General features: G+C 49.9%; 6 protein-coding genes across 6 annotated transcripts; 3 read left to right on the top strand and 3 right to left on the bottom strand.

The window, feature by feature from the left end:
* Positions 1-37: 37 nt before the first annotated feature.
* Positions 38-1,825, bottom strand: LOC1273901 (nucleoside diphosphate kinase 7). Its single transcript, XM_061645757.1, has 6 exons — positions 1,688-1,825; positions 1,322-1,590; positions 892-1,246; positions 566-808; positions 369-485; positions 38-299 (listed from the first exon to the last, which is right to left on the bottom strand). Exons 1-6 carry the CDS (start codon positions 1,688-1,690, stop codon positions 162-164), a joined length of 1,125 nt encoding a protein of 374 aa, XP_061501741.1. The 5' UTR covers positions 1,691-1,825; the 3' UTR covers positions 38-161.
* A 260-nt stretch (positions 1,826-2,085) lies between these two features.
* Positions 2,086-4,388, top strand: LOC1273902 (chromatin assembly factor 1 p55 subunit). The gene is made up of 2 exons (XM_312936.5): positions 2,086-2,628; positions 2,748-4,388. Exons 1-2 carry the CDS (start codon positions 2,607-2,609, stop codon positions 4,013-4,015), a joined length of 1,290 nt encoding a protein of 429 aa, XP_312936.3. The 5' UTR covers positions 2,086-2,606; the 3' UTR covers positions 4,016-4,388.
* Positions 4,389-4,520: 132 nt separating this feature from the next.
* On the bottom strand, positions 4,521-6,190 carry LOC1273903 (twitchin). The gene is made up of 3 exons (XM_312937.6): positions 5,965-6,190; positions 5,756-5,849; positions 4,521-5,666 (listed from the first exon to the last, which is right to left on the bottom strand). Exons 1-3 carry the CDS (start codon positions 5,992-5,994, stop codon positions 4,795-4,797), a joined length of 996 nt encoding a protein of 331 aa, XP_312937.6. The 5' UTR covers positions 5,995-6,190; the 3' UTR covers positions 4,521-4,794.
* A 151-nt stretch (positions 6,191-6,341) lies between these two features.
* Positions 6,342-10,506, top strand: LOC1273904 (poly [ADP-ribose] polymerase). Its single transcript, XM_061645752.1, has 4 exons — positions 6,342-6,889; positions 6,962-7,307; positions 7,383-8,480; positions 8,547-10,506. The coding sequence occupies exons 1-4, from the start codon at positions 6,631-6,633 to the stop codon at positions 9,844-9,846; spliced, it is 3,003 nt and encodes a 1,000-aa protein (XP_061501736.1). The 5' UTR covers positions 6,342-6,630; the 3' UTR covers positions 9,847-10,506.
* On the bottom strand, positions 10,079-11,398 carry LOC1273905 (NADH-quinone oxidoreductase subunit B). Its single transcript, XM_312939.5, has one exon. The coding sequence runs from the start codon at positions 11,396-11,398 to the stop codon at positions 10,766-10,768; it is 633 nt and encodes a 210-aa protein (XP_312939.4). The 3' UTR covers positions 10,079-10,765.
* Positions 11,399-11,965: 567 nt separating this feature from the next.
* LOC1273906 (uncharacterized) lies at positions 11,966-17,792 on the top strand. The gene is made up of 7 exons (XM_312940.6): positions 11,966-12,502; positions 12,665-12,871; positions 12,941-13,167; positions 13,377-13,500; positions 14,316-16,562; positions 16,658-16,787; positions 16,876-17,792. The coding sequence occupies exons 1-7, from the start codon at positions 12,348-12,350 to the stop codon at positions 16,900-16,902; spliced, it is 3,117 nt and encodes a 1,038-aa protein (XP_312940.6). The 5' UTR covers positions 11,966-12,347; the 3' UTR covers positions 16,903-17,792.
* Positions 17,793-21,269: the final 3,477 nt, after the last annotated feature.

Consider the following 21,269-nt stretch of genomic DNA (forward strand, 5'->3'; position numbering starts at 1 on the left):
CAAGTGGCATTAAACCACCTGTTAAAACGCTTTCAGATATATAAAATGACAAAATACAGTTTATTTCAGAGACGATCACACAAACACAAACATATTAAAATTATACGCCAATTTGGACGGAATGAGCTCTTCACACATCACACACCACGTGTTACAGACATTCAATTCAAAAACTTAAAAACGTACTCCAACTCAAGCGTAGTGTCCTCCTCCAGATCGGTACAGTGTACGGCGTTCATTACTTTATTCTTTCCGAACAGGGCACGTAACGTTTGCGGTCGGGTGAGTTTCGCTGCCTCCTGGAGAAGAAAAGTTTTTTTTTTTGTAATAAACTGATGCATATATCGCTGGAATGATTCGCCACTTACCGGGCAAACCGGACCACAAAAGTCTCTAAAACTTTGGTAGGTGCTGCGGTTATCGTCGAACTTGTTCGTGATTTCTAACGCCATACAATCGCCACTGATCATCTGCATTACCATGGACTACATGAAAGAAATGCAATAAATTGCGTTAAAATTATTATTTGTTCGTCTCATTCGAATGAAACCATTCCACCACGTACCTCGTATTCGGGCACAACTCCTTTGTATACTTCCAGAAACTCCTCACAATTGGGACGCTCGAATCGGAGCATCTTAATTGCGGTGACGGTGAACTTTTTGCGCAAAATTTCCGTAATAATTTCGCCCGCTTTGCCTTCGCGCACGGCGTGCGGTTTGATAATGCACAGTGTGCTGTTTGTGTAAAGGGCCGAAGAACGCAGTACGAGCTTAATATCGTTATTTAAAAATACGAAACGAGCTTCCTGCAATTGATAAAAGAAAACGTTAACAATTATTTTGCATCGGAAATAACATGTTTCCCCGCTGGTGTGAAACGAGTTCGTACATTTGCCGCATCGTCTGCTGAACGTGAGCAGTAAACATCGGACCCGTACAGTCCCCGGAAGCTGTTCGGAGCGCACTGCTTTGCCTCGGCAATGGATTCCGGTCCGCATAGCTCCCGGTACTGGTTGTACGCATTGTTGCCTATAATCTCCAACGCGACAAACGATTGACTTGGCATACAGTCCATCAGGTAGTTCAAGCTCGAGGCTTCCGAGCGCACAGTTTTCAGCATAGAGGAATAGTTTTCGTCTATCTTCAGCATCGCCAGCCGACGTACGCCCAATCCTGCCTTGTGTATCTTTGTCAGTATTTCGCCGATATGTAGCAATGCTTCCGCTTTTATCAGCCCAAACGAACTGCCGGATGGAGAAAATATTAGCTAAATGTTGTATACTCATATCACGTACGATTTCAGCTTCACGCTAACTTACAGCTGTTCGTCGGACTTCTTGTTCCTCGTTTTCGCATCTCCATAGTCAAGAATGTTGATCTGTTTGCCAAAAATAAGCAGCTTGGCACCGATGAAGAAGTCATTCTCGTTTAGCTCTTCGATTTTGGTACGCCTCAGGAAGGTTTTCCTTGTTTTCAGGTCGACCAGCTCAACTGAATTATCGCTAGGGAAGAAGCTAACCACCAGCTGCCGGTTCAGGTCCGCCTCTTTCTGGTACCATTCTCCCAAATAGACGTAGCTGTTTGTATTCTAAAAGCAAATAGAAAAGAACATCAGCCGCAAACAATGCAGCACTCAAAGACACTTTTAGAAAAGGAAATAGCCGAAGAAATCGTTCAAAAATTACCATAATTAATTAAGAATAAATCGCTAAACTTTCCGGCAGTAGCGAACCGCTCTTTCCCTTGCGATTGCAACCGTTTCTGTTTGTTTGTTTACTTCGTTTCCTCGGTCCGTTTTGTTGCCAACGGTAACCAAAATATGTAACGCTTCGTAACGCACAAGCAATGTGTGCGCCAAACGATTGCGAGCAATTCGTGTACAGTTTGGTGCATTGTTATCAATGTTTTTAATTTTTAATTAAATAAATTCAATTTCTAAATGTTCATCCAAAGATAAGTGAGAAAAAGAGTATTCATATCGACCTAATAAAGCCCAACCGTGTAAATGCTACATCATCCTCATGAACATAGCGTTACTATCAAGGTGTATACAGTATGGCGAGCCTTTGACGGCTGACATTTGGGACAGAACCGTACCTCTTCCGTCTCAATCTTGGTCCTAACAAAAGTGCGGCATTTTGTGCGCCACTGTGCTGCTTTCGTTGGTGAACAGAAATCGTAGTTCTCGTTCCGCGGCTCGTGTCTACGTATTCGGTGTCCAAAAACACTTTGCACAAAGTGTCCCTAACCGCCTGCAATAGCTTTAAACAGCACGGCTTGGTCGTTGGCGTGTGCCACTGGAGAGAGTTGCCGGTTGGGGCCGCAAAAAAAAAAAAATTGCAATCGGCATTTTGGCTCCGTGAACTGCCGTGAACGCCGCTTTGACAAACGTACGCACACATACATACAGAGAGACGCGCGCGCACGTAGCGTCGGAAAAGAGAAGCAGGAACGATTTGGCACAAAACCGGCCGGATTCGCACGGCAGGCAGCAACCCTTTCCTTTCCCGATTGCAAGCCTAACGGAATTTGGCGGGAGTGTGTGGTGCTGCGGACAGACCATTTGGACCTTTCCCGAACGCTACTAATTAGAAGAAAAGCAAAATGGGTGATCGAGCTGATGGTGGTAAGTGGCAGCTGCCGTGGGCAAAATGTGTAGCCCCCATTGTTGGTCGATCCTTAGTAGACGGGGTAGATTGGTACAACTTCACTTTCCCTTTTCCCTTCTGCCCCCCCTCACACCAGCGGAAGCTTTCGACGATGCGGTCGAGGAGCGCGTCATTAATGAGGAGTACAAAATCTGGAAGAAAAACACGCCCTTCCTGTACGACCTGGTCATGACACACGCGCTCGAGTGGCCCTCACTAACAGCCCAGTGGTTGCCGGATGTGACGAAGCCGGAGGGGAAGGATTACTCGGTGCATCGGCTCATCCTCGGCACGCACACATCGGACGAGCAGAACCATCTGCTGATTGCGAGCGTGCAGCTGCCGAACGAGGATGCCCAGTTCGATACGGGCCACTACGACAACGAGAAGGGCGAGTTTGGCGGGTTCGGGTCGGTGTCGGGCAAGATCGAGATCGAGATCAAGATTAACCACGAGGGCGAGGTTAATCGGGCCCGCTACATGCCACAGAACCCGTGCGTAATCGCAACTAAAACGCCGTCGAGCGATGTGCTCGTGTTCGACTACACGAAGCACCCGAGCAAGCCGGAACCGAGCGGTGAGTGCCATCCGGATCTGCGGCTGCGGGGCCACCAGAAGGAGGGCTACGGGCTGTCGTGGAATCCGAACCTGAACGGCTATCTGCTATCGGCCAGCGACGACCATACGATCTGCCTATGGGACATCAATGCGACGCCGAAGGAGCACCGGTTGATCGACGCGAAGAACATCTTCACCGGCCACACGGCCGTGGTGGAGGATGTAGCCTGGCATCTGCTGCACGAGTCGCTGTTCGGGTCGGTGGCGGACGATCAGAAGCTGATGATATGGGACACGCGGTGCAACAACACCTCGAAACCGTCGCACACGGTCGATGCGCACACGGCCGAGGTGAACTGTCTCAGCTTCAACCCGTACTCGGAGTTCATTCTGGCGACGGGTTCGGCCGACAAAACGGTGGCGCTGTGGGATCTGCGCAATCTGAAGCTGAAGCTCCACTCGTTCGAATCGCACCGGGACGAAATTTTCCAGGTACAGTGGTCGCCGCACAACGAAACGATTCTCGCGTCGTCCGGCACCGATCGGCGATTGCACGTGTGGGATCTGTCGAAGATCGGCGAGGAGCAGAGCGCGGAGGACGCGGAGGATGGTCCGCCGGAGCTGCTGTTCATTCACGGCGGTCACACGGCCAAGATATCCGACTTCTCGTGGAACCCGAACGAACCGTGGGTCATCTGTTCCGTGTCGGAGGACAATATTATGCAGGTGTGGCAGATGGCGGAAAACATGTACAACGACGAGGATCCGGAAGTGCCGGCGAGTGAGATCGAGGGTGGTGCCCCGTAAGCACGCACCACCGGCAGCCGTTCCTGTGTCCTGTGAACCATTCGAAGCATTATCCCCGGCGGTAGAGTTGCTGGGCGAATCAAACACACACACACACACACTTCACTTTGCGTTCGCTGGGGAATTATGTTATTTTTCAGTCTTTTTTTAATTAACTTGTGCACACGACCGTCAGCGATGGAAACTGTAGCAGCAATTCTCTGCTCCTGTGCACTGCTGCGCAGGGATGTGCGGATTACTGTAGCAGCAAATATTTTAAATAAAACGTTCATTTTACGGACAAAACCTAGAATCTAAACGATCCTTCATTGGGCACAATTTCCAGATGTAAGCATTATGATTATGTTCAATAAAAAGCAGATTATTCCTAAAAGTACGGTTGAACGGGCGAGAGAAAGGGGCATGATTGAGAAAAAACTGACAATTTGCTCTTTAAGCTAAAAGTAAACGGAAAGATAGATAAGTTTTCGGATTGATTTGCCCTCCTAATCGTAAGACACGTGTGTTTGTTATCGTATATACGTGATTTAGTATGTTTATTTTAAGTTGATTTGCAAAATAAAAACACATTATCGTCCAATTGCCGCCAATGATCGCTACACATCATTGAGTTGTCTTATTCTACACTCAGCCCACTAACGTGTCCCCTTTCTTCGTACACACGAGATGGCGCTCTTCGTCGCTCTCAGGAGACCGGAGTAGCAAGGATACAGCTATGAAGAGCAGCATGAACGTACCAAAAATCGGGTAAAAGGAAACCTACATTTGTCCGTCCGCAATTAAGCGGCTGATTTGAACCGCTCCAACCTGAGTCGCGCTTTTTCCGCGTAATCTACCGAACCGGTGGCAACCTTCCCGGCACCGTTGGCCGTTGCCGATGGGGCCGGACTGCTGCTAGCCGCCAAGCCGAAGCGAGCTTGCCGCTTGGCCAGCTTTTCCTCCTGCTCGAGTTTGCTCATTTCGGATGAGACGGAGCCACCGAAACGCTCGGCACGCTTTTTCAGCGCTTCCAGCGAAGCCGGCGTACTGTTGCCGGCGGATGTGATGCTGCTGGCGCTGGTCAAACCAAATCTTGCCGCACGCGCCTGCATTTTATCCGTTGCCGCGGTGCCGGAGCTAGCGGCAGGAGTATCGGTTGCGGTAGCGCTGCTGCTGCTGCTGGTAGTGGTCGGTGTGCCTGTTTGTGCCGAACCGAACTTTTTGGCCCTCATCTCCAACCGCTCCAGTGCGGTCAGCTGACCGAGCTTGACGACTTTCTTTTCCGGCTCGCCATCGCTGCCACTGTTGCTGGCACCGGCCGATTGAGCCGAAGAAAACGGCTGTCGCTGTGCTTTCGGTGCCTCGCTGCCGACGGTCGTTTCCGGCGCAAGTGTGGGCTTGGTAATGGAAATGTTTCGCTTCAGGGATATCTTACGCGCGGCTGGAGCGCTTGACTTTTCCTCCGCCGTTTCGGTCGGTTCGTCTTCCGGCTTTCGCGGCTCATCCGGTGAAATCGATTTACGCGTATCGCTCGGCGTCGGCGAGTTCAGTATGTGGTCTTCCTCCACCACCGGATCGGTGAGATCTTTGTCCTCGTCCAGCAGATCGTCGTTCAGATCGTCGTCCAGCAGGTCCTCCGAGTTGGCCGTATCTTCCAGCACATCGCCACCGACTGTAATCGTGAAGGGCATAGGGTAAAGGGTGCAGGTAGAAAAGATGTTGCTGCCGTGTGATGCGTGTGCGTGTGTCATCATGACTTACCCAGCAGTGCTGTTTGTAATCGATCCACTAGCTCGTTCTTGTTGCCCATCACGCTCAAACCACGCGCCTTTAGCTCTTTTTTCAGATCGGCAACCTACAAAATGAGGAAAACAACGTGGGAAAGAATGTGTGTTACCGGAACGGTCCGTGTGTCTCAGTGCGCTTGGCTATCATGGCTCTCCCGACTATGGCGGCGTCCCTTTAGTTACCTTCATCTTTGACACATCGCTTTCGCTCATCGTGATTGAGTTTTGCTGATACTGCTTAGCCGAGAAGAAGGATCGTTGACCGGGAGCACCGCGTTGGCTGTGTATGCGTCTATTGTTACAATAGTTTGTTTAGTTAAATAGGAATATTCTTTTTTTTTGCACGAAGAGAAATCTCTACGCTACGGCTTGATTGTTGTTTACAGTTGACATTTTTGACAACCCATTTCACATGTTCGAAACTCAAGGTGAGTATAAATAGAGGCGCGGAAATCGAACATGTTTCGAATGGATGAAAAAAGGATAGATTTTCTGCCATCAAAGCGAAAATACGAGAGTGAAATATTTTTTTTATGCTCGACTCGCGGAACTACCAGATATATGTTGTTACAGTGAACTAATCCACCAAACAGAAGATTCCGCAACCGTCGAGCGAATGCGTTGTTTACATGCGCATTCAAACAAACGAAGCCTGACAATTTCCCGCCACAACAACAACTGTCAAAGCTGGCGGCGACCGCAACAGTTCGTGTTCCGGGAAAAGTCTTGTAAATTCAGGCACCGTACATGTTGTGAGGGTCTTTTTTCTGAGTGTTTGTTCGTCGTCGCTTGTTCGTTTCAATATTCACCGGTCGCTCCAACTGTTCTATCGATAGTCGAGAGAAAGCAATGGATGCAGAACAGCTACCGTTTCTGGCGGAGTACTCCAAGAGCAATCGGGCAATGTGCCGATTGTGTAAGCAAGCGATCGCCAAGGATGTGCTTCGGCTGGCGGCGATGGTCCAGTCGCCGATGCACGATGGCAAGGTGGCCCAATGGTACCACGACGATTGCTTCTTCAAGAAGCAGCGCCCCGCGACCGAGGGTGATGTGGCCAACATTGAGGCACTGCGCTACGAAGATCAGAAGAAAATACGCGATGCAATCGGTAAGTTCCGGGTCGGGAGAGTGACAATATCCTAGTGACTGTATGTATTTTTCCATTTTCTTCTCTGTATAGCTGTGTTTGCCAAAGGGGTTGTTCCGGTCGCGGGTAAGGGTAAGGGCAAGAAACGCACAGCAGTAGAAGCCCAATCGCTGAAGGATTACGGAGTCGAGTACGCTCCGTCGGGACGGGCCATGTGTCGGGGGTGCGAGATCAAGATCCTGAAGGACGAGATGCGCATTAAGAAGGTGGCGTACGACACGGAGGTGGGCATGAAGTACGGCGGACAACCGTTGTGGCACCATGCGGAGTGTTTTGCAAAGCTCCGTTCCGAGCTGGGCTACTTCGAGAAGGCAGAGTCGTTGCCTGGCTACCGCTCGATGAAACCGGAGGATCAGAAAATTCTCAAGGGTTTGTTGCCGTAAGTGTCACCGTGGGCGTTGACTTTCTTTTTAAAAAAATGGGGCTTAAAACAATTTTACTGTGCTATTTGCAGTGCCATCAAAGCGGAGGATGTACCGGCCAAGAAGGTGAAGGAAGAGGTGAAAGACGAGGTGGATAAAGCGGCAGACGCAACAGAGGAAAAGAAGATGGCGGAACAGCAGAAGGCTTACTACGCGATACGCGACAAGCTCAAGTCACTGGGGGTTAAGAAATCGGAATTGATCGAAATCCTGTCGCTGAACAAACAGGACATACCGGAAGGCAACGATCCGGTGCTGGACCGTGTGTGCGATACGCTTATGTTCGGCGCCCTGGAACGCTGCTCGAAATGTGGCGGCCAGTACGCGTTCCAGAAGTCGGCCTACGTGTGTCAGGGCGATTTGTCCGCGTGGGTGAAATGCATGAACACGGAAAAGGCACCGCCGCGTAAGAAAACCAAAATTCCGGAAGAGCTAAAGTCGGTTTACTCGTTCCTCAAACGGTACAAGTCGGTCATTAGCGATCGTGTCGTTCGGTACGTGCCGCCCAGTGTGAATACCGTGATGAAGGGCGTAAAGAAGGAGGAAGAGCTACCGTCCGAGCCGAAGATTAAGCGCGAGAAGCCCCCGCTGTACGACATGGAGTTCGTTATACTGGGCAAAACGGCCACGCCGAAGGATCAGCTGAAGCTGAAAATTCAAAAGCTGGGCGGTAAGGTGGTCACGAAGATCGCTAGCCATACGGCGGCCATCATTTCCACGCCCGAGGAGGTGGAGCGATTGGGCAGCCGTATGGCGGAGGCCAAGGAGCTGCAGATACAGGTAGTGCCGGAAGACTTCCTGGAGGATGTGGTGGGCGGTGGTGCCATATCGTTCATCACTAGCCGCTCGATCTGTGACTGGGGCTCGGATCCGCTCAAGCGCATCCCGACGGAGGAAGAGAGCAAATCGCGCACGAAGAAAAGCATCTACGAAAAGTCCGTACCGGCGAAGATGAAGCTGCAGGTGAAGAGCGGTCTAGTCGTTGATCCCGATTCGGGGCTCGCGGACAAGGCGCACGTGTACAAGTTCCATGATGTCATCTATAACTGCGTGCTGAACAAGGTTGACATTCAGAAGGACAAAAATTCGTTTTACAAAATGCAGGTGCTGGAAGGAGACACGAAGAAAAAGTAAGTAGCAAACGGGTCGATCCCTGCAACACAATAGCTAACGAATGTTCTGTTCCCTTTCGACAGATACTGGCTGTTCCGTGCGTGGGGTCGTATCGGTACCACGATCGGTGGTAACAAGGTGGAGAACTTTAGCTCGGCCGACAGTGCGATGTCGGCGTTCGAGGACCTGTTTCAGGAGAAGACCGGCAACGACTGGGTACGGCACGATTCCGTCTACAGCAAGATGCCCGGTGCGTTCTACCCGATCGAGATCGACTATAGCGAGACGAAGACGAAGCGTCTGGCGGAGAACAGCGGCATCAAGTCGAAGCTGGCCCCAGCGGTGCAGGATCTCGTGCGAATGCTATTCGATGTGGACGCGATGAACCGGGTAATGATGGAGTTCGAGCTGGACATGGAGAAGATGCCGCTCGGCAAGCTGTCGAAGCGTCAGCTGCAGTCGGCAATGAAGGTGCTGTCGGAAATTTCCACCCTCATCGGCAGCGGCGGCTCCAACGCCGAGTTCATAGCCGCCTCGAACCGGTTCTACTCGTACATTCCGCACAACTTTGGCGTGTCGTCCGTCAAGGTGCTCGATACGATCGAGCAGGTAAAGGAGAAGCAAACGATGCTCGAAAGCTTGATGGAGATTGAGTTCGCGTACTCGCTGCTTAACGATGGCGACGAATCGGCCCAGGATGGCAAGAATCCGCTCGACGCACACTACGACCAGCTGAAGACGTCCATCGAGCCGATGGCGCGCGATTCGGAAGAGTTCGCACTGCTCGAGCAGTATGTGCGCAATACGCACGCGGAAACGCATCGGACGTACGAGCTGGAGGTGGCGGAAATATTCCGCATCAAGCGCAAGGGCGAGGATCGCCGTTACCAGCCATTCAAGAAGCTGCACAACCGCAAGTTGCTCTGGCACGGTTCGCGGCTGACCAACTTTGCGGGCATTCTGACGAACGGGTTGAAGATTGCACCGCCGGAGGCGCCGGTTACGGGTTACATGTTCGGCAAGGGTATCTACTTTGCCGACATGGTGTCGAAGTCGGCCAACTACTGCTGCACCAATGTGGCCGATTCGACTGGGCTGTTGCTGCTGTGCGAGGTAGCGCTCGGTGACATGCAGGAGTATACGCAGGCACACTACGTAACGAAGCTGTCAACCGGTAAGCACAGCGTGAAGGGTATCGGGCGCACTCAGCCGGATCCGACCGGTTCCCATGTGCGGCCGGATGGGGTCGAGATACCGATGGGTAAGGGGGTTTCGAACGAAAAGCTGAAAAGCTCGCTGCTGTACAATGAGTTCATCGTGTACGACGTGGGACAGGTGAACTGTCAGTATCTGTTCAAGATGAACTTCAAGTACAAGTACTAAAGCCGGTTCGATAAGCATCGGATATGTTTTGGGAGTTGGTTTTGATTGGTTAAGTTTTGCTTTGTTTGATTTGCGTTACAAAACGACATCAGAATTATTTGTGTTTTCTTGTCTGTATTCTATACCACCATACATTACATTTGATATGTTATCTGGTTCCATACATATACCTAATACATAGAATGCCAAATCGGTCAGGCCAAAATATGAAAGAATCGGGTAAAGAAAGCACTTTATTATACGTAATATTAATGTTCCGTTTATTGAATTTTTAATAATACGTTCGAAGGCTTACACATGCAGTGATTAGAAAGATAGACGACACATATAATATTACTAACTATAAATGTAAGCGAATACTCATACACGTTACCACAGAATTCGAAACTGCTGGAATACAGTAAGGAATAGGAATAGTCAGAAAAGTGTGTCAGAAGGAATTACATTTTAGATTACAAATGCTTTTTTAAGTCGTTCGATGGTTAAAGATCAATGCATAAAACTCTTCAACTCTTGAAGTTTCATAAGGAGGAATGCCAATTTTTATCTGCTATTATCACCTACTAACCTCAGTTATCGTAATTCCATTGCATTTGTTCGAAATGTGCGCACCGTCCTTGAAGTTCAGGTGCAAATAAACTTTAACGAATGACACACAAAGAGAAGGACGCATGTGCACGGCACGGTTGGAGTTTATCTAAACATGCTATATTTAGCTTCCCCAAATATTGCCTCATCATGTCCGGGAGGGTTGGTGTTTGTTTGTGAGTATCTTTTTGAACTTTCAAACATGATGCGATAGTTTCCATATGCGATTCCCTACTAACTCACACTTTCCCGAGTACCAAAATGTTAATATCAGTTAACTCTAACACTTACATTTAAAAAACACTTCTACTTAACGAGAAACATCGCATACCTACTTGCGATACCACATTTGTACCGTTTTCATGCGTTTAACTTTCTTCTGCAATTGGAGCACTCCGTATATTAGTGCCTCGGCCGTCGGTGGACATCCTGGAACGTAGATATCGACCGGTATGATCCGATCGCAGCCACGCACCACCGAGTACGAGTAGTGATAGTAGCCGCCACCGTTGGCGCAACTGCCCATCGAAATAACCCACCTTGGTTCGGGCATTTGGTCGTAAATTTTGCGTAGCGCCGGTGCCATCTTGTTCGTCAGCGTGCCGGCCACAATGATGAAATCCGTCTGCCGGGGGGAAGCACGGAACAGTACGCCAAACCGATCGATATCGTAACGTGGAGCGGCCGCTTGCATCATCTCCATGGCACAGCACGCCAGGCCGAACATTGTCGGCCACATTGATCCTTTGCGGCCCCAGTTTAGCAAATCATCCAAACGGGCCACGGTCCATTCGGCGGTGTTCGATTGTTTCGCTCCGAACGGTGAATATGGTAACGGGTCTGGTGGTTGGCCGCCGTGCACAACCGGAAGGGTTGCTTTGAGACGAACGATGGCCGCACCGGCCGGGGAACGGTGCGCCGCAAACACGTTGGCTCTTGCGAACGCAGCACGGATGGGCAGCATGGTCGTGCAACTTGGAGTTTCTTGGCTGTACTATTGATGATAATAGGTGCGGCCAGGGTGATGTTGTGTACACATATCGTTCGCAGGGGTAATTATGGTGAGTGAGTCATTTAATAATCTCGCATGTAACGCACCGTAACTCCGATAAATCGCGATTAGATTGGGAAAGTCATAAATTGGAACAGTCAAACAAATTGGTATTCTCACACTTTTCAGAACAATAAGTGTTATAAGCCTAATATTAGCTTTTTGTGTTGAGTTAACATGTGTTAAGCTCCAAACGATCGTAATTGTATTTTAAATTTATTTTCTTGCGCGCTTGTGCTGCGTGAAATAAGCCTCAAAATTTGATCCTACAGGTAACGCCACTGTATGTTATTTGTTCATGAAATAAATTTCTTTGGAGTTTTTTTTACAAAGTCAGTCAAAGTCATACAAAGTCGAAGAGCTTATGTTTCACTTATTTATGAGGCATTTAGAGAAATTAATTATTTTTGTTCCGCAAATGTAGTGCATTTCGCTGCGACGATGCTGCATCCGTGTGCGTGAAAGTAGCTTCTTTGTGCTATATCCCGTCATGACGTTGTTGCTGCTGTCAACGCTCTTGGCAATGGCAGAAGAAAACATTTGGACAATGGTGGTCCGAAAGTGGTAAAATTTTATCGATTTTCAAGGTGTACGCAAGAAGGTTGCAGCAGCTTGGCCGAGACGCATTAGTGCACCGTGTACCGTCTGCCAGCCGTCCGCCAGGATCAACGTGTCCGGCGCCGTGCGTGCTGAAGCGATTAGCCACCAGCCGGATCGGCGGTACACAAACGGTCTAGCTGGGAGGGTGGGGCTGGTTGTTCGTTCCTGCTCTACCCGCTCCGCTCCCGGTCCGCACTCAACACTCACACACACACCCTCGTCTGTTGCTGGGTGCGTTGCTGTGGGCGTGTGTTGTGTCGGTATGCCTCGTATCAACTTCAGCCGTACTGAGCGATTCGCTCAGATGTCGAAGCAGGAGCAACTGATCGCACAGAAACGACAGCAAATACTCGAGAAGCAGCGCACGCTCGAGCTGGCGAAACAGATCGCGGCCGAAGCGACCAAGGATACGACAAGGTAAATGATACACACCCTGCCCTTTTCTTTCCCGACGTAGCCTCCTCCCCCCCCCCCACCCTCTGTTGCCCGGCCATCAGCCGGTGGGACAACAACGCCAGTCTTGTGTTGTTGTCTTATGTAATGTTTTTGTGTACTCTCCATTCGCTCGGGACCGATCAGCGCCACGGAGACGGCGGAAGCGTCCGAAGCGACGTCCGGAAAGGTGCTGCTACCGTTCAGCAACGACGGCTCATTTCTCGAACGGTTCAAGCAGCTGAGCGAGAAGATTGTGAAACAGACCGAGGACCAGGTGAAGCCCATCGTCCCGGAACCGGACGCTGCGGCTGCTGTCGAGCCGACCCCGACAGCGGTGGGTGTGTCTGCCAGGTACGTCTTCCTGCCATCTGTGTGTGTGTGACTGTGTGCCATACCATAACAATGATGTTCCACTTTTAGCACCAGTAGCGAGCAGATGTTCAAATTTGACGTACCACCGCCATCGCTTTTACCGACGCTACCTCCACCACCGCCTCCACCGCCACCGCAGCTTCCGGCCATGGCGGACGATGTGCATTTCGAGCCGTTCTACGATCTGCCCCCGGTGGTGATCGACAGTAGCAGCGCCGCGGATGACAGTGCCGCCCGTCCCGGCGGTGGCGAGGTAGAACTACCGCACAGCCAAGGTTGGTACCGTTTCCGATGAACCAACCGGCCGCACGCGTCGGACCATGCCGCCGACACGGACACGATGGAAATGGCGTGTCCTCGTTCCTCACACGGGTACGGGCACCGTGTTTTCCATCGGTACGTGGTGCTGGGCAGGAGCGCGTCCGTGCGCCGGTTGCCGGAAGTTGCCGGTCTGTTTGCTCTTTTAGTTATAATTTTTGTATAGTATTTTCAGAACATGATAAATTACCAACCACTGTTGAAGAATTAATTCAATTGGTTGCCGATATCGGTGATGTTTATGAAGATAAATTATGTTCACGTAAAAATGATTTGCATCCGTCGCTTTGGTAAATGTTTTACTTTTTAACTACACTTTATACTATTTACTATATTTCCACACCGTTATACCCTTTGCCACATGTATGTTACGTGGGTGCGCCGTGGGCCGGTAGAGCGATTCGTAGTTAAGGGGCGTGTAGGAGGTGTAGGCAACAAAGGGGAACTGTTCCAGTTCAGTGTTAGTGTTTAATGTTTGAGAAGATTACCGTAGGAAGTTATTAATTATGAAGAAGATAGAAAATGTGTCGAAATTTGTTAAGATTTATGCAGAGCTTCCCATTCATACTTGTTCAGGAACGTAGGTGAAGCTAATTTTTTTCAAATAATATGCAGCTCAATTTGCTCAATTCTCTACAACTAGCATAGTGGACATTAACCAGTACGAGGACAGCGTAGCAACATAGGCTCCGGTTTCTTACAAGCTTGGAAATGATTTACCGATTAACGTACGAAGGTGTACACCGTTGTTAGTCCGTTGTTAGCCGTCCAAAAAGGCGGCGCACCGGTTGACGTCTGTTTAGGTTAATCCTTACGGTGCATAACGATCCAGGGGTCCAGGTTGGGATGCGTGCTGTACACAAAAATCTGACAATATTTCACGTGCGATTTTTGTTTCGTTTTTCTTTTCTTTTTCCTTCTCTCTCTCTTTCTCTCTCTCTCTGTTTCTATCCCACGAATCCTTCTGTTTCCCTTTTCATGTGTATTTCCATTCATTTTCCAACTTCCCGACCTGCCCGCTTTCTGGTGGTTGCTCCCCTTCCCGACACTACCATCGGCCCGTTTCTGCCGTGGCTTGTTTGTGTTTTTATTTGCTCTCCTGTAGGTTCGTGTTCGATAAGCAGTCGGAGGCGTATCGTGGCTTTCGTCGGATGATCAGCGCGCGTCGGGCGACGCGTGCGGAACACGGTACCGGCGGCCCGGCAGTGGCCAGCAGGAGGATGAACGATCCAACCGAACCGACCGGTGGCGGCGACGATGGCGAAGATGACGATGACGATGATGATGCCAAATATGATCCGGCCGACGTGCTGGACGATTCGATCATCGACGAGGGCCAGGAGCAGCACCCGCACACCGGCAGACCGCGTGGCCCAGAAGGTTCGAAGGCCGGCGCCGCGGGCGAGATTCCCATTCACATGATGCCGAACTTTTACGGCGACGAGCGGCACTTTTACGACGACAAGTCGACGACGGAAACGGACTCGGACACGGAGTACGTGCGGGAGGCCCGCGAGCGCAACCTGAAGAATCTCAAGCGCAAAACGTTCGACGCGGGCAATCGGCGCGAGGACGGCAGCTCGACCGACTCGGACGACGATTACCATGGCGGGCTGGGCGACAGTGCGAACGAGTCGCTGAACGACAAGAACGGTGGCAGCTCCGGTGCGGGCGGTAGTGCGACGGGCGGCAGCGGGGGTGGCGGCGCTGGTGGTGGTGGTGCCCGTGCCCATCGGCAGAAGTACCGCAAAAAGTCGCGCTGGGGCGAGAACACCGACGGCACGGGTACGGCTGGCAGCCAGGAAGGAGGTGGTGCCGGAGCGGGAACGGAACAGCAGCAGCAGCAGCAACAGAAACCGCCACAGCAACAGCTGCAGCAAGGACCGTGGGCCTTAACGGCGGGACAAATGAGCGTACCGCCGCCACCACCTCCTCCACCACTGCCAGCTGCTGCAGCAGCTGCTGCGACGCCGCCCGTGATCGATCGGAACAATCCCGGGCTGTTGCAGTACGTGTTTCACCACTACGGCACGGTGGCGGACGTATCGCCGGAATGCTGGAGCAAGGCGGAAGAGCACTACCGCCTGCAGCTGCTGTACGACGATCTGACGGCGAAGATACAGCAGCACGATCGGTTTCTGCGCAACGCCACCGACGGGCAGCGGGTGGATTCGGACGAGGAGCGCCGCCTGAACACGGTCAAGCTGGAGGCGATCATGTGCTGGATCAGCGAGATCACGCGCCTGTACGAGCGCGTCCGTCCGAGCCATCTGAGCGACTTTCTGATGCGCGACGATTATGAGCGTTTCGTGGAGCGGTTCCGCCGGACGTCCGATCGGCAGCCGAACTTTGAGGATTACAAAGAGTTCCGGCTGCGCGAGGCCAACGGTACGCTGGCCGAGGCCGGTTCCGGCCCGTCCCGGCCGGACGGTGGCTCCGGTCGGCCCGAGTACAGCTCGACCGATTCGGACTTTGCGTCGTACAACGATCAGAACCAATCGGGAACGGCAGCCACCGGTCAGCAGCAGCAGGGTGGTGGTGGTGGCGCAAACGGTGGCAAAACGGAAACACGCAACGCGGAACACTCGTCCACGGTGGGTGGAAAACGGGCCGCCGAAGGCTCGGCCGAACAGCAGCAGCAACGGCAGCTGGCCGCAAAGCGGCGCAAAAGTCGCTGGGGAGGTCAGGTGGAGTGTGGCGCCGGGCCGCAGTTCGTGGCCGGCGTCGCCCAAGCACCGCCGCCCCCCGGGCAGAACTTCCACACACAGCCACCACCACCGCTGCTGCCAGTGCATCCGCCGGGGCCACCGCCCGCCCTTCCATCGGCCAAGCTGTCCACCGTGAGCCGCACCGATCCGGCCCTGTTGGCGTACGCGCGACAAAACTTTGGCAGCACCAACCTGTCCGAGGAGGACTGGAAGAAGGCGGAAGACCACTACAAGATCAATCTGCTCTTTCAGGACATGCTGCGCAAGCGGCAGGAAATAGACCGGCTGGCCAACAGTGGCCGGTTCAAGTACGAGTACGATTCGGACGAGGACACGACGGGCGGTACCTGGGAGCACAAGCTGCGCATGCAGGAGATGGAAGCGACCCAGAAGTGGGCGAACGAGCTGACGCGCCAGTCGGAGGGCAAGCACCACATCGGGGACTTTCTGCCGCCCGAGGAGCTGCGCAAGTTTATGGAGAAGTACGAGGCGCAGAAGCACAACCGCCAGCCGAACCTGAGCGACTACAAGGACTACAAGCTGCGCGAGGACAACGTGGGCTTCCAGATGCTGCAGAAGCTCGGCTGGAAGCAGGGCCAGGGGCTGGGCGCGGACGGAAGCGGCATTGTCGATCCGATCAATAAGTATGTAGCGGGGCGGTGCGTTGCGGTGCGGTGCTGTCAGTACCGTTGCCCGGTGAGACATTAACGCGACGGTTTTTGTTTTGTCTTCCGCACAGGGCCGCACAGCGCGACAATAACCAGGGCCTGGGCATCATCACGCCGGACAACCCGGAGGTGAACGATAACGAGTACGATGCGTACCGGAAGCGCATGATGCTGGCGTACCGTTTCCGGCCGAACCCGTTGGTAAGTGGTTGAAGTCCGAGTTACTTGAATGGATAGGGGAAGTACAAATGAAGCACTAAAATGACGTTCTATTTCTTACACCTTTCAGAACAACCCGCGCCGAGCGTACTACTAGTTGGCGCGTGAAGCATTTACCAACCAATTCACGTTTGCATCTGCACTGCGTCCTATACCGATTCCGCTTCGGTAGGGATATACTTCGCGGCACACAAATTTATTATTCAACTAAATGAAAGCATTATTGCAGTGGGAGTGAGAGAGGGAGAGAGTAAAACAAAAAACAAATCGCAAACCAAATTGTCGAAGCCGTGTCGCTCGGTTGGGGGCAGGGGGGTGGCGTTGGCGGATATAGAGAGGCCAACAACACAAAGCACGGCGTCATAGCCACGGGCGGCACATTAGGGACTGATATGCGCTTAGTTGTTGTTTAGCAATATTTTCGTTAGTTGTGTACGTACACGCGTATTTTCCCAGCTTTCCTTTCTGTCCCCTTTTTTTTGTTGTTGTTGTCGTGCCTACATTACAATATGCGTGTAATCGTGTACGCGAACGATGCGTAGTGCTCGCGCAGAAGGAGACGAAGGACGAAGCACCACTCCAACGGATCGTCCCGCTGGGCACGCTTGGACGTCTCGCGATCGCTTTAGTAGACGGTCTTGAAGCGCCCGCCTGTCGGGAACTCCGTGAAGAAGGGGTGGGGAAAGCGGGAAAGGAAATAGAACAAAGGTAACGTTTATTTATATTGTGCTGCGCATTTGTTGTAGCGCGCCCTCGCTGCGTAGAGGAACGCAAAGTGCATTGTGTGAAGGAGGAGAAGCAGGAGAAGGAGGTAAAAAGGCAACTACAACAAAAACTCTTCGGTTGCACTATCTTGCAATGTACTCGTCGCGTTTGAATTGGGCGGTGAAATCGTTTCTTACTGTATACTGCGTTCTGTAGCTAATGTGAATTAAAATGTCATGATGCTTATCCTGTAAGTGAATATACAAATTGTAATAAATAAAAGGCACATTATGGTTGTCTGCAAAAAAAAAAAATGAAACTAAACATTCTCTAAGGCGCGTGCAATATGTGCATAATACTGCACATTATATGTTCATAACACCTCTTTTAACCAATCTATTGCTATTTGCCATGTGACTACAAACAGAACGACCTGCACACGCTCGTCAAAAGATTAAGAGTTTAGTAGCTTTAATTTCCCTTTTAAATGCTGTGTAGCCTCCTATCCCGAACCGGCGAAGGACAGCATCGCACTCGTCAGCTGGTGGAGCAAGTTTGGACTTTAATTTTTAACTCATCATTCAGAAACAACCGAACACTGAAGGTGGTGGTGTGAGTGTACTCCCATTCATCCTTCTAGGAGTTCCTACCTCCTTCGTATTCATACGTTCGGGTAAACCCCGGCTCAAAAGCTGTGACAGTATCGTCCCTATGGTTGCATTCCCATGTGCAGCGGCATCAGCAGCAGCAGCGTGGCTGCAGACGAACAGCGACGAACAATGATGTGAATAAATTATGGCAAAGTTTAGCTTTAGCTAGAGCAACTGTTTTGACAGACACCCGAGCCAGCTGGGTACGACCCTGAGCCGCACCGCACCCACAGCCATACTAGGTCTCTTGGGGGCGCGCGCCACCGAACGTTCGTTGCTAGTTGCTTTATTCGGGGGCTATTTTTTGAGTGAATCATATACAAAAAAGGGTGGCTGATTATTCAAAAAAAAAAAAACTCTTTAAAACAAAAGGACAACCAGCAGGTTCAAATACACGCGCTGGAAGTCTGGAAGATCGGGAACTTTTGTTTCGTCTATATTTCCCTCAAGCGTTGGGGTGAATGTTGAGGAGGAATAAAGTTGTTTCAGTGTTTCTTCCTGCCGTCCTGCCACGGGAGAAAGGTAATGGTGGTGATGACTTAATGAAATAAAAAAAGGGCAGCTTATAGGTTTTGAACCAGTTTTTGTATGTGTTTGTGTATCTGTTTTTTTTGGTTTGCTTTGTTCGGAGCTCCACCAGCCAAAAGGGGAATTTAAATTATCTTCCTCGTTGCATTTATTGCACGTGGTTTTGCGTATTGCGCACCACGATGGATGCGCGCAAGGGAAAGGCACGTGGTAGGCTGTGGAAGCAGAAACATGGTAGTGTGTTTGTGATTTTTTTTGTTAACGCAGTTTCATTATATTGCAGGGTGAATTCCGGAGAATGCACATGATGCTGCTAGATGTATACGCACTCAGGAATGCGTGTTTTTTTAAATAATACAAAACAAAAATGCAATAAAATGCATCCGAAAAAGTGTATGGCAATGTGAGGGTTTCTATTTTAATGTGTTTTTTTGTCTCAGTTATTGCAAGCCTTCGCAATTCGTTTCCGTGAATCGTTGAGCTATTATTTGAAGCATTTAAATTGCATACTGTTCGATTCTGGCTCGCTTCTGGTGTAAAGAGCGCGAGCATAACGAACTTGTAAAAATATTTATCATCTCCATTCGGCGGCGCGTCGTTTAATGGCCAGTTACTTTTTTGTTTCATCGTGGAACACAGGCTGAACGGCACATCAGCGGCATTTCCTTTTTTTTGGGAAAAATATTCCCACGTATTAATTGTAGCTCCATTTGTAGCTGTAGCGAGTGTGTACACATCTGGTAGAATTTTAGAAGGTATAAACATTTATCGTACCCGTGTAATGGGTGCTGGGGACGAATCTTATGGGGCCGATAACAATAGCTCCCCATCCTCCGGCAACAGCCCGGAACGCAGCACTTTGGGACTGATGGGGTTCAAAATTGAATTACACGATGCGTAAAAGGGATGCGAATGCGCGTGCGAATGAATCACAACCGATTTACTGTGCACCGTGCGCAGTGGCTTTCCCGGGATACGCACAGAGATTGTCGAATGTTAAAACCGTTGGTCGAGGGGGGAGAAAATAAAACGGCCCGTTACGTTTCGAAAGCAACAAAAAGGGATTAGGAGCTACATCAGAGTGCTTTCACTGTAGGCAATCGTAAATGTTTTAAGAATGTTCGAGGAAAGGGTATAAAAAAGCCCGTTCGAAGGTCGAACGATGGTTGTGAAATTAATTAGAAAGACAGTCGCGAAGCTATCCAACTGTGTAAGGTATGGGAGGTCGAGTAAAGATTATGTTGTAGCTAAATAAAAGCGCCGGATGTGTAACTAAGTAAGAAAGTTCTTTAAAAAAATATTTGATCTTGAATTAAAAAACTGCTTTTGATCCAATGCAGCTAGTGAAGTTCTATTTAATTTGGGTATTTGCGTATTTGCATAAATAATGCATAAATATGCATTTTTGAAATTGATTACTCCTTCAATACTATGTTGTCCTTGCTAATTTTTGATTGTTTTTAATATATTTATTTCTGAAATTTGTTTCATCAATCAAGGTAATTTGAAATCAACATGAAACAAATGATCTACTATTTAGGCTCTTAGCAAGGCGGAGTAATCAGTATTTATGGTACAATACTGCTTTAAATTCCAGTACAACTGCATACTTACATACCTTCAGGCGTTTAACAAACTGTACAAGTTTTGCATACTTTCAGGCGTTGTGTACTTCAATTTCATCTCATCGCTGTTGAAGGAAAATTTACAATTACATTCCTATAGGAAATAAAGATAACATTATGCGGAAGCGGTTTACAAACGAACTGAAACACATGCAATAAAATAATTTACTTTTATTGATAAGCCAATTTTCCATCCATTTTTAGAGGTTGATATTAGTTCATTGCATACATGAAGGCGCGTTGTTGTTTTCATTCAACATGCGCTTCCCGGATTTCATCATACACTTGTTGCGATAAGTCTCTATAATAATAATGAAAAAAAACTTGTTGCGATACATGTTTCTGTTTTCAGGAATTCATCGCTGTGGATGGAGCTTGAGTATAATAAAAAAAAAACGCCTAAATTTATACAATCCCTGAACGAAAGTGTTCTTATTACGGTTTCACTGCTTTCCAACTACAATTATCTCAAACATTATGAGATGCTTTGGCAGAAGTTTTACATTGTACTCGCTATAATCTTCAACAACATTACATCCACTGTTCATGGGCTCACTTTAAAACAATAACAACCCCCAAATCCACTGCCACTTCCACCTCCTCCATCCATTGCGTAGCAGCAGCAGAAGCAGCAGCAGTAGTAACACAATTTCCTAATCTCCTAATTGCCATCTAGCGTATTTACTATTGTCTCGAAAAGTTGTAAACTTCCGCTTTCATAATCTGCCAAGACTTCCGAGTAAGCTTCGAGAGCACGTCACACTTCCGCTTTTAAAGACCTTCTTACGAAACACCGTTCGCCCGCTGTCCATTGTTGGTGCAATTTTCCGGCCTGTTTGTCCGGTCTGTTCGCAAGGTGGAGGAGGAGGAGCGGATGGATGGGTCCCGGAACGGTAGTATCCCAGCGTTGGACAGCATCATAATCTCATTGCCCGGTATCCCGTGGGGAGCTGAGC

Source organism: Anopheles gambiae, chromosome 2, assembly GCF_943734735.2.
Source record: "Anopheles gambiae chromosome 2, idAnoGambNW_F1_1, whole genome shotgun sequence".
NCBI classification, from domain to species: Eukaryota; Metazoa; Arthropoda; class Insecta; order Diptera; family Culicidae; genus Anopheles; species Anopheles gambiae.

Bases quoted from the DNA above. Each gene is read 5' to 3' on its own strand.
- LOC1273902 (XM_312936.5), top strand. From the start codon at position 2,607: ATGGGTGATCGAGCTGATGGTG. The intron at 2,629-2,747 runs GTAAGTGGCAGC...CCCTCACACCAG, and splicing joins GGGTGATCGAGCTGATGGTG to CGGAAGCTTTCGACGATGCG.
- LOC1273904 (XM_061645752.1), top strand. From the start codon at position 6,631: ATGGATGCAGAACAGCTACCGTTTCTGGCGGAGTACTCCAAGAGCAAT. The intron at 6,890-6,961 runs GTAAGTTCCGGG...TTCTCTGTATAG, and splicing joins GAAAATACGCGATGCAATCG to CTGTGTTTGCCAAAGGGGTT. The intron at 7,308-7,382 runs GTAAGTGTCACC...TGCTATTTGCAG, and splicing joins ATTCTCAAGGGTTTGTTGCC to TGCCATCAAAGCGGAGGATG.
- LOC1273906 (XM_312940.6), top strand. From the start codon at position 12,348: ATGCCTCGTATCAACTTCAGCCGTACTGAGCGATTCGCTCAGATGTCG. The intron at 12,503-12,664 runs GTAAATGATACA...GGGACCGATCAG, and splicing joins GCGACCAAGGATACGACAAG to CGCCACGGAGACGGCGGAAG. The intron at 16,563-16,657 runs GTATGTAGCGGG...TCTTCCGCACAG, and splicing joins ATTGTCGATCCGATCAATAA to GGCCGCACAGCGCGACAATA.
- LOC1273903 (XM_312937.6), bottom strand. From the start codon at position 5,994: ATGAGCGAAAGCGATGTGTCAAAGATGAAG. The intron at 5,850-5,964 runs GTAACTAAAGGG...CTCATTTTGTAG, and splicing joins GCGATGTGTCAAAGATGAAG to GTTGCCGATCTGAAAAAAGA. The intron at 5,667-5,755 runs GTAAGTCATGAT...TCACGATTACAG, and splicing joins ATTACAAACAGCACTGCTGG to TCGGTGGCGATGTGCTGGAA.
- LOC1273901 (XM_061645757.1), bottom strand. The intron at 809-891 runs GTACGAACTCGT...TATCAATTGCAG, and splicing joins CAGCAGACGATGCGGCAAAT to GAAGCTCGTTTCGTATTTTT. The intron at 300-368 runs GTAAGTGGCGAA...TTTCTTCTCCAG, and splicing joins TTTGTGGTCCGGTTTGCCCG to GAGGCAGCGAAACTCACCCG.
- LOC1273905 (XM_312939.5), bottom strand. From the start codon at position 11,398: ATGCTGCCCATCCGTGCTGCGTTCGCAAGAGCCAACGTGTTTGCGGCG.